At 33.4% G+C, this 12,015-nt stretch overlaps 1 protein-coding gene across 6 annotated transcripts in view; it reads right to left on the reverse strand.

The window, feature by feature from the left end:
- Positions 1-4,619: 4,619 nt before the first annotated feature.
- The window catches only part of LOC127876821 (heat shock 70 kDa protein 12A-like), a 32,839-nt gene continuing 25,443 nt past the window's right edge, over positions 4,620-12,015 (reverse strand). For all 6 annotated transcript variants that reach the window (XM_052422293.1, XM_052422297.1, XM_052422298.1 and 3 more), the window contains 3 exons: positions 9,532-9,762; positions 8,967-9,120; positions 4,620-8,692 (listed from right to left, as the gene is read on the reverse strand). In XM_052422293.1, the coding sequence (XP_052278253.1) occupies positions 7,602-8,692; positions 8,967-9,120; positions 9,532-9,762 (1,476 nt within the window). In that variant the 3' untranslated portion in view covers positions 4,620-7,601. The remainder of the gene's footprint in view (positions 8,693-8,966; positions 9,121-9,531; positions 9,763-12,015) is intronic.

Consider the following 12,015-nt stretch of genomic DNA (forward strand, 5'->3'; position numbering starts at 1 on the left):
GTTTTGCAAGAAAGAACTCGACACGAATCAGCGGTCACTGTTTTACAGCCATCTATTTACCGGCTTCGTACCAGTGAATGAGGGTTTCCCGCCATCTGTCAAAGTCTCATGTAGTCTCCAACCTTCAAGCAAAAGAGTGAATTTCTGTTAAACATCAATGTTTTTCCTACCACATGCACAAAGAAACATTCTAAAATAAAGTCATGGCAAGTGCCCCTACAGAGCATTGTGTCTTCTTATAAATGATGTTCATGTTTTTAGAGAGTATAGCATTGCACTCCAAAAGATTTAGTATATTGTAACCTTTATCAATTCGAGGACGTTAAATGGAAACAGGCACTGTGTTTCAATTTTCATATATTGATTTTTGTATAATAAAAATTGAACTGAAATATGAATAGGGAAATAAGATTTGTGTTTTGTTTTGCTATTACCAATAAACGATACAAAGAACTCAAAGTTGTTGTGTTTTTTGTTGTTGTTCCAGTTATACGAAAATCGGAATATGAACTAATATATGCTGATTCTTGTTTTTCGTTGTGTCGAATACAGAATGAAAATGGAAAAGACGGTATATACACGGACCCAGAAGTTCATTTTGTTTTCGTATTTTGTTTAAGTTTTGGTTATTAGAAAATCGGAATATGAACTCATATGCGTTGATTTTCGTGATTCGTTTTTTCGAATTTTAAACGAAAAAGAAAAAGACGGTATATACACGGACCCTATAAAACGTTTTGTCGCTTTATCATCAACTTCATCAAACCTCTTTTTAGGTGGTTGATATTCAAAACGTTTAAAACTCTTTAGGATAATCATTAATTAGCATCACTCATGTTGTTGGATAGTGGATATTGTTGAAACTTAGTTCAATAAATTTTAATATGTTTTGTTAATTTTAGTCCTTTTTGTATGTAATTGAAGTGCATTGAATGTTTGTATATGTCAAATATTAAGCCATCGTATAATCCGATCATTGTTATGTTCACATCATGTTATTCTTTTTTAATCAGTGGCACTTTTAATTTAAAAGGGTTTTCTTCGCTGACAAAGGAATGTATTTTTTCACACTAATATTTTTTTAAGTATTGTAAGCAATGTTTTCAATATTTTCAATCAATGTATTGATTATTTAAATTTTGAAAATTAATTTCAAAATCCTTTTTCTAAAGTGATATCAATGAATTATATGAACTACACTAGCCAGCTAATAATGAGTGACATGGCTAATTGTGACCCACACTAGGCCATGAATTATTTTCTTGATAATTTACAAGTTCTTCTAAGTGAATAAGAGCTGTCGTAATTTGCTGGCTTAAGTATGTGCGCTTAGTACTGCTTAACCAGTTGTTGGAAATGAAAACAATTTAAACAAACAAATACAACAACATTACGACTTAAATGCATGGCGGTTTATAACAATCATGTTTTTATTCGTTCATGCATGCTTTTCTTGTACTCGGGACTTTCTCTGTCGTTGCATGAAGTTTTATTTGAATTCCTTCCATACCTATTGGGCTATGCTCCGAACATGACGCGGGCCGCATTGATGGACGGGAGGACGGATGGTGCTATTTTACTATTTGTCTCGCGTAAGGAAATTAATATACGCGATGTTTCAGAAACTCATCGTTCTTTGTTAAATGCTTTCCCCTTAAAAGCATTTATCGATAAGAAAAATTCCTACGTCAAAACATATCACTACGATAAAAACACCAAGCATATCGAGTCGAGTTCATTATCATAGTCAATAAAATCGTGCAAAACATTCTAGACGAACAAAACTAAATCAAACTGTATCAAAACTTCTTATCATGAAATGTGAAAGTACTGAACACATATAAAAGTTCAATAAAAAGGAGCCTTACTGAAATGTTGAAAAACAGTTTATCTGGTGATTTGTAAGAACAACAGAAGTGTTTTTTTCACATATTCTTAAAAAAAGACATGTTTAAAAAGGAATTAAATAACAGAAAGGAAACGCCATTTTTTTAATTTTATAAGCATCCAAACCGACAATTATCAATTGTTTGTAACGCTGAACGAAATTAAAGTTATGGAATTTTTCTGTCGTTGTGTTTGTGTTTTAAATACTTATCAAAATATCACTTACATGCAATACAAAGACTGCCACACAAAAAACAACAGAATAGCCGATATAAATATCGGCTTAAACCTGTTAGTTTCTGGGACTGGTTTCGAATTCCGGTTGTGGCAGTCTTTTGTTTCTTTTCTATAATCTAAAAAAAATGATTGACATACCTTAAAACACAAGTCTGTAAAAAAGTCACACTGCAAATGCAGTGGCTTTTTAATAATAAAATAACTTCATGTTCAGTAACATACTTTATTTAGGAGTATTACAGGGACTCGTTTACAGACATTAACATGATACTTTTTGGCCTGGGGCGTAGCATGTTACAAATTTGTGAGCCTATCCGAATTGGCTGGCTGCCAAAAACCAAATTCCCAAAACTCCGATTTACCACTTTATTCATGCACACTAAAAGTAGTTCTTCGCAGATCTCAATAACACGCCTTGTAAATACAGAACATCATTATATAACAAGACAGTGTGATACAAAGTGTAAAAACACTATTATTGAAGCAAAATTTCTAAGCATTGGCTACGACATACCGGTAGTTTTTATTGTTTACATATTCATGCGAGAATAAGTTCTTCACTTGACGGTCTAGGTCGAAAAGATACAAGTGTTTACTGAGACAGTAAGAATAAAAATGTTTAGACATTTTTTAAGACATTATATTTGGTATTTATAAACATATGTTAAAATATTAAACCGGATATGGCATTTCACAGCGCAGATCAAGCGCGCAAATCGAGCGCGAACAGTTCTACGTGAGACAAAGTACACAATCTGTACACCGTTCTTTATCAGGGTAAAATAGATTTTCTTTTGTATGCACATTACAAAGAAAGTATGAGTGTTTTCCTGATCTGTTAAATATGTAATAGAAAGCTAGTTTAGGGTATTAAAAGTTATTTATTTGACGCCAACAATAACCGTTTTTTTTGCGGCTATGTTGTTGTTGTGGTATATCTTCACCGCCTATGTAGACGAACCACTACCAGATCTGTAGAGTTGAACTAAAGGTTTTCTTTCCCACCACCAGTATCGTGTAGTCCTCCACTGTCTATGTACACTGTAGTATATACACAAATATTGTCTTTTCTTACAGTCTCTGAGCTTCTGCACTCTGTTAGGGTGGAAATACTAAATATAATAATTAAGTAAAAATATTGTTGCTTTAGATTGTATAGAGTTTTGAAGGCATTAACAAACAGTTTGGATCCAGATCAGATGCCACTGTCACAGAAGGCCCTTGCTACACTTTGGCGGACTGGGAAATTGTTTCATTGTTTCTGTTTTGTTAACAAGAAGACCTTAGGGGTCTATGTATCGGGTAACTGAAAGGTTTTTAATATTGAAATCATTTTTAAAAAAAGTGTTGCATTGATAGTAATTTTTTTCCTTTTTTATGCACATGTTTTTTGTCTTTTTATTGTCATTTTAGGGATAATCTTTCATTATAAATAACAGCCATTTTTCACATAAATCTGACGTTCAGTCACTTTAAGCTTGGTGATGTCATTATCAACGTGAAATATGACGTCATCACATCTGTTCGTGGAAGTCCTTGATCAAAATCGGCACTTCCATTTGTTTTTAACAAGAGTTTATGTTTTGTCCTGTTCACAAAATATTCTACTTTTATCTGCCTTATCAGTATAGATAGGGACATGTGGTTTGGTTGTATAATGCCATAATTAGCGATAACAAAGGTTTACACTTCTTCTAAATCACACTAAATTAAGCCCCGGGCCTTCTGCGCCTACAGCGCTTTGATTTAAATCTGTGTCACAGATTCAAAAACAAAACAATGGTATGTATCAGGGAGCAAAAAACTACAAATAAGGTTACCTCGTACTGCAAATACAGTTTTATTTATGAGTAATCATCCTTTGAACTCGATACACATTTTATCATAAAGCGTTAAAAAGTTTAACTACCAAAATATGCTGGAGGGTTCCGCGCGTTTTCTTTACTTTTTGGACAGTACTTCGGTCGCTTATTTGTATTTAAAATGCATTATGCAATATATCAGGCCAGATTGACGAGTAGATAAAGAGTTCGTACTACATTTCGGATGATACTGGTTCGAGTCATATTTGGTCGAACTGGTTCCTTTTTTCCTCAAGTTCTAGTCGTGTTATTATAGTTCCGATGTTTAAATCTACATATTTAAGACTTAAAATGGCATTATTTAAAAAGGCCAAAACTGTGTTAAACAAGGCTATTGCCAAACAATATATGTCCCCTACCGGCTCCACCATTGTCAGTTTTTTTTATTTGTTGCCATAGCAACCATAATTTTTGACGTAGAAACAACATGAAATGACGTGCATCATGTCCATATTGTCATCTATCCATGTTTCAAGTTTCATGAAAAATATGATTAACTTTTTAAGTTATCGCAGGATCCAGAAAAGTGTGACAGACAGACTCACAGACAGACGCACAGTGCACAAACCATAACCGGTAGGGGACAACAAGAGCTTGTAACAGTAGCGTCAAATACCCGCCGAAATGTGAACAGAACAGAACAGATATTTTATTTGATTTGTACATAGTACATCATCATATACACATATTATTATATGATAACTTATAACATCACGTATATCAGTATAATATATATATAATGTGTTTGCTTGTTTGACAACATTTGTTTAAGAGAGTGGAATAATATTTGTAAAACATGGCACCTGTGTCATCTATTTATATTTCAAGGATAAATAAGTTAAATAGTGTTGGAGTTATGCTGTAGAAAATAAAATATTCGGAAATGAAAGAAAGCGAGGTAATTAAAACAAAGACTATAAACAGTTACTGTTCTTGATCACTGTATTTTTTCTTAAACTCATCTTTTCATTTTACAGTGAATACTTCAGTGTTCAAATTAAAATATTATTGTAAAATTAGATAAAAGGAGATATTAAAAATTGAAAAGCTAAAATATTTACTATGACATTAATTTTAATATAATTTAAAATATAAAAAAAAATTATAAATAAAAAATAAGGGAGATAATTCAAAAACTACGGCCGAAAGAGTTATGGTTCATGTTCACTGTACTTCTTCTAGTTGCCATCTGTTTATATTTATTGTTTCAAGTAAATCCATCCAGTAGATTTAAAGTTATGCTCTGGTCAAAAATTTACTTTAAAATTGAATAAAGGAATATAATTCAAAGACTAAGGTAGATAGAATTATGGTTCTTAGTCATTGCACTTCTCCTATTTGCAATCTGTATATATTTTAAGTTTCATTTAAATCCCTTCAGTAGATTTAGAGTTATGCTCCGGACAAAAATTTACCTTGAAATTAAATAAAGGACGATAATTCAAAAACTAAGGTTTAGAGTAATGCTCCGGACAAAAATTTACTTCGAAATTAAATTAAGGGAAATAATTCAAAAAGTAAGGTAGATAGACTTATGGTTCTTAGTTACTGCACTTCTTCTACTTGCCATCTGTTTATATTTCAAGTTTCAAGTAAATCCCTTGAATAGATTAAGAGTTATCCTCAGGACAAAAATTTACTTTGAAATTAAATAAAGGGAGTTAATTCAAACACTAAGGTAGATAGAGTTATGGTTCTTAGTCACTACGCTTCTCCTACTTGTCATTTGTTTATATTTCAAGTTTCAAGTAAATCCCTTCAGGAGCTTTTGAGTTATGCTCCGGACAAAAATTTACTTTGAAATTATATAAAGGGAGATAATTCATAAACTAAGATAGATATGGTTATTGTTCTTGGTCACTGCACTTCTCCTAGTTGCAATATGTTTATATTCTAAGTTCAAAGTAAATCCAGTGAATAGATTTGGAGTTATGCTCTGGACAAAATTTCAGACGGATGGACGGACGCACAGACGAACAGGACCAATTACTATATCCCCTCCGAAATTAATTTCGGCGGGGATAACAAGTCCCATTTAAACAGTGAATTTATCAAAGGAAAAGAATCGATACATTTGGTGACTAAATATCTAAACAGCAATCGACAAAAGCGACAGAACTTGTAAAGTATAATACAATTTTATTTGTTGAGTAGATGGCGTTGATTGCTGATGTTGGAATAACTATGAAGAACATAGTACAGAAGTGACATATATCATAAAAACACCTTCTGAATACGAACAGCTATCACAGCATAAACACGATTCACATGAATGTTAACAACGGGTGAAATGGGAGGATATCACAGTAAACTCAATTGACTTAAATTGTCTGTACAAATGCGTACATATATACGCACACATACACATATATACACAAACGTCAAAATAAGAAATCATTACTATCTTATTAATACAAATATCAAAGCATATTAGTAAGATATGAAATACATATTGCTATCTTACCGAAAGTGTTCATGTTTTTGCTACAAAACAGCTTCTTGGCAAAAAACTTTGGCTTTATTTTTTTAATATATATAAACTTACTTACACTCAATATGTGTTTGATTAGCTACTCTGGTTAAATGCAGATTATATCTATGAGGCAAAACGCTGAGACCCGTATTACACGGCAGACAAGGAAATATGACACCGGGATCGTTACGTTTACTAGTCAACAACAACACAACCACCAGTCAACAACAACACAACCACATGTATACAATTCCGTTTATGGGTACATTACGTGTATACAAGTTTAAAAATGTTATTTGGGCACATAGATGAAAATCCGTCTAAACATGTATGTGAGCATGCAAACTCCTTAAAAACAAAACTTTGCAAAATTTGAATTATTTCGCGGAGAAACAATTCGATGAATGTTTTAAAATATTAAAACATCTGACATGGTATCTGGTTAACAGTACACAACCACTATGGACCCCACAGTTGATGAAGAGAACCATATTTTAATTCCATATTTTCAGACAACCACAAATAATAATATTCATAATTGTTTAAGTCTTTCAGTTTTATAATAAGATATATGGATTAACAAAATTTATTGGTTTCATGATTTCCTCATAGCTAATTCGACACTTCTCTATATTATGTGTACAATATAAATTGTTAACGCATACGTTAATAACTTAATGAATGAAGTTTTAAGAATACGTATACATTAAAACCAATAGTGGTTGATTAAACACATACATAAAATATCAAACATATCTTCATCCAAAAATGCCTAATTCAAAGAACACAGTTATTATACACGCAGTTATTATGTATGTAATAATACAATTCTTTACCAATATTAGACTTAACTCTGCGATAATACTATAACAAATATCATTTTTAACATACAGTTTCATATTATGACCTATTCACTGTCTGCATATTTAAGCTAATTCTTACATTTCATTCTGACATACAAACAAGAGATATGTTTACATTAACATAAGCTCTTAAAACTATGGAATACATATACATCTTGCTAATCAGTAAAGCATACATCAATCTCATTCTAGTCCAGTGTTCACTGTGCTTGCAAACTGTATATATTGGCCTGCACTTATCCAACGTCATGGGCTCGTCCTCATATGTTTAAAAAATATTCAAACTTGTGTTTCGCTTAAGTTAAAAGCAACGCTGTGTACTCGATTTTTGTTGTCCGTGGCAACAGCTCGCATCTCGGTCGCTCCAAAATAAATCTCCAACTTGACGCTACGGTCTAATCCACCAGATATATCATCAAGTGCGACGCACATTGAGCCCATGTAAAGACAGCCAGGTTCGTCTATGTACTTTGGGGGTTCCCCACTGCTTGTCCTGTAAAACGGAAACTCCATTTCCTTCTGGTCAACGGTCTTGACGTACGAATCAATTACCTTCGTGGGCATATCGCTACGAATCGACTGGTCCTTTTGTGCTATGGGCAAGAAGCAGTCCCTGCAAACAGGTCCACTATCTGTGCGTTCTAGCTTCCACTTGAGGTGCTTCTTTGGGTCAAATTCAAGACTCCAGTCCAGACCGTACGTAAACTTACTTATTCTTGTTTCAACTATTCTTTCATCTCTACCAAAAATTATCGCCCCCTTCATAACGGCTGTGATTGCCTCTTTGGGAAACACAACTCTGCCTTCAAATTCTGTCTTAAATCTATCCCGTAACATTTGACAATCCGCAAAGCCCCCTACGCAGAATATTGTTTTGATCTGAAAACGCTTCTTGTCAACTAATTCACTCAAAATAGTTTTAACATTTGACACAATAGATTCAAGAGTGTCTTTATACAAGTTTTCAAACCCTGATTTTGTTAAACTTATTTTGTTGTTTTTCGGGTTAAACTGTACTGAATCCATTACAGCATGGTGTACCTCTTTCAACGACTGAGTTAAATCGACGTGGTTTTCTGCCAGATGACATTCACGGTACGTTGTTGGAATCGTTAACACAACTTTACTTGAACTACTTTCACCTGGAAAAGCTATTTTCTTGTACTCGAAAGACCGCATTAGTTCGAGGTAGTCCTGTGAACATTCTCTCCTGAATGTTTCGAAGGTTCCACCTCCTGACAAAGCAACGAGCGCTTGTTCAAACTTAAGGTTTATGTTCAGGGCGCCCCATGGTCCTCCGTTCGGAACCATAATCTCTTCGAAGGCTCCTCGCCTATTGATCTTATGAGCTGCAATGTCGACAGTGCCGCCTGCAACACATACTTGTTTTTAACAATTGGTATATTGAACACGGTCGCATTCTAATAAAACGGCACAAATTCCAAACAATAGATAATCAGGCTATGTTATGCGCTTTCTGAAAGCCAATCAATGAAATGTACAGTCAGCAAACCCAGAAAATAGGGATCATCGTTAATGTTACATATAAAAGAGTCATCTTATCTATTAATCTGTGAAATTTGTATTATGTATATACAATTTAAAACATTGGTTTTTCGTGCATGGTTTGGAGAACCATTTTACCTCCCATGTCAACGATGAGGTATCCATCCCCATCTTGCATGCCAAAGGACTTCCTGTTGGAAGTACTGAGCTCTGGCAGTGTCACGTTGTGCAAGTAGATGGCGGCACATTCCGGTTCCAAGCCGATACGCAAGTGGTCATGAGGTATTCCAGCCTTATTAATATTGAAGAAGGAAAGGATTTTATCAGCCATTGACGTATAATCGTGATATTTAGTTTCGATGTTTATATACTGATAACTTAGTTGTGTGATATAGCGGAGTACCTTACTGATCAACAAAATCAGTTCATATTCATCACATACGTTTTGTGACGTATGCAAATTGCAAATCAATGTATAGAACATAATCATATTTTTAAAAGTTATAAATGCAATTTTGTTGTTGCCTTTGAACTGAACTGAAATAAAGAGACGTAAACACGTAAGCTGTTTAACACTTTACTAATGAGAGATGGGTTTTTTTTTTCACAAACAATTATTATGCATTTGTTTAAAAATAAACGATAACATAATACTTTTCGGTTGTACTGTATATTGTTATACATTGCAGATAAAATATCCGACCTTGAATGCAGCGTTCCGCATAAACTGCTTGGCATGCTCTGACCATATTGCTGGGCACGTCAGCACAAAGTACACGTCCTTCTCAGTGACTGTTTCCTGGTCCTTGACTCTTTCTATGATTTTATCCTTGACGTACCGAATGGAAATAGCAAACACCTCAAGTGCACTATAATCACGATTTCGTTGATCAGTAATGGTACTTTTGCTGTGCATAGGTCGAGAGTTCTGAAACTGTTAACATGATGATTGGAACTTAAATACGTGATCATTTCAATATATATATCAATCCAATACATAAAAAATGAATTCAGACTAGTTCATCACGAGTTTAATTTATTACAATTTTTGTAACAAATGGTAATCACTATGTTGTTTTTGTCAAAGCTTGATTTAATTTGACGTCATTTATAATCTTATGGTCACTGACAAAGTTTGCATTATTGATGGATATTGAATGAAAATATATTAATCCAGAATAATATGCAATATGCGTGTAAAAAAGACAAAGGGAAGCAACTCCAGTATTTCTGGTCTTCTGATGTTGATATTCGACTTCCATTAAGTACCCTTATGCTAAAAATGACTAGTGAAGATAATTGTATGACATATCCTATCAAATCTATTTTAATTAAGAAATAGTAAACCCCACTGAGGTCGTTATGGTATTATAGTGACCAGCCAGGCAGCCACAAACCGTATATGGACCGAAGCCGTAGGCTGAGGTCCATATACAGTTTGTGGCTGCCTGGCTGGTCACTATAATGTCATTGGGAAAAAGTGGAGTTTACTATTTCTTATATTACACCGAAGAGTGTCCCCCGTATCATTGTACAGTGTTGTACCGGCTTTCCGTAATTTTATTTTTCAAGCAACTGAATGCGCAAACGATGACGTATATCGTGTGACGTAGTTTCTCTGACGAAACATTCCAGTTGGAGCCAAATTCTCTGGATGTTAAAGAGATGTCGGACGTGGTGTTTTTTAACAGTTAAATATTTGCTTAAGGCATCGAACGAATGCAAAACATATTTCGGATTGTGTGTTTATCATACATGATGTAAACTTCGATAGTAAAACAATAAAATAGTGTGCTTTTACATAAGTTTCGATAGAATAAAGGGATGGAAGAATAGAAAATGGAAGTGAATATCGTTTCGACTTTATTGTTATAAACATGGGATTAACGTTGGTATTGAGGTAAGCGTTTATTCTAAATTAAGGGGTGTTGCGGCAGTTTATTTAACGGAGAATATATTTATAGCAACACCGATGGTGCTATTATCACAACTCAATAATTTTGTTATCAGTATCATCAGAAATGACCGAATTGGTTTATTATTCTATTGTCAGTGGTTCGATCCCAGGTGGGGTTTTACTTTTTTTACTTCTTTTTTATTTCTTTAATTTCATTCTTGTTTTATACTGGAGCTTTTTAGTCATGTCGTTTAAATTTATCAATTTAAAGCATTTAATCACAAACTTCAAAACAAGCCGAAATCTGTGAACAAGTACATGTAAGTTATTAATGATTAAGGTCGAGTTTGATACTGTATGGTATTATGTTTGTGATTAAATATTGTTTTTTATTTATGTCTTTTGGTAAGCTGTTGTGATCCCAGTTAAGATTCAAAACAATTTCTAATGTTTATGCATATTTCTTACAATCTATGTACCTGTACTTGGGTTTTGCCTAATTGATGTATTTTTATAAAATTTGACGTAGACGGTAGGGATAGTTAAAACAAAAAATCTCTGTTAAAAGTGCGGTGACCCCCTTTTTTTATTTTTGTATCATGATAACAATACATAGATGAACATATTTGAGAAGTTTCGCAAAAAGTTATTAGAAAGAACTTTTTTAAATTCCATTTTTGTGGTAAAAATAGTAAAAAAATGACGTTTTTTGGGTGACATAAAAATTATAAAAATTAAATTTCTTAAAATTTAACTTGTGTTCTCCATTTTTTTGGTTGTTTGTGGTTTACTTGAATGGTATATGATATATATTAGCTTATATAATCTCTACATGTTTCCAATTTCATTGGTTATTAATCATTATTATGCAATGAGAGAATTTCCAGTTTTAATGAAAAAGTACATATTATATAATGGTGAATAAAATCCAAACAAAGCCGGTGACCCTATGTTTTTATTGCATTTTTCATTTAGTATTTGTATGTAGTACTTGAATAAAAATTTTGAGCAAAAGTTATTAGATGGAAAAAAATCATCAAAACTGCAGCAACACCCCTTAAATTGTTTTTTTCCTCTTGTTAAACTTGAAATAGTGTCAATGCTGTTCAATAAAACGCTTCAACACAGTGCCAATTTAGTGGTGTGTAACCCCGAACGGTCCATATACAAAAATCAGTGACCGGTCCATACAACCTGAACGCTTCGGACAGTGGACTACACCACAGACGATCGCCGTTATTGCGGAATTGTCCGAGGATTCCCGATTGCCGAGAGACGATCGCCGTTATG

The sequence above is a fragment of the Dreissena polymorpha genome, chromosome 4 (genome assembly GCF_020536995.1).
Source record: "Dreissena polymorpha isolate Duluth1 chromosome 4, UMN_Dpol_1.0, whole genome shotgun sequence".
Taxonomy (NCBI): Eukaryota; Metazoa; Mollusca; class Bivalvia; order Myida; family Dreissenidae; genus Dreissena; species Dreissena polymorpha.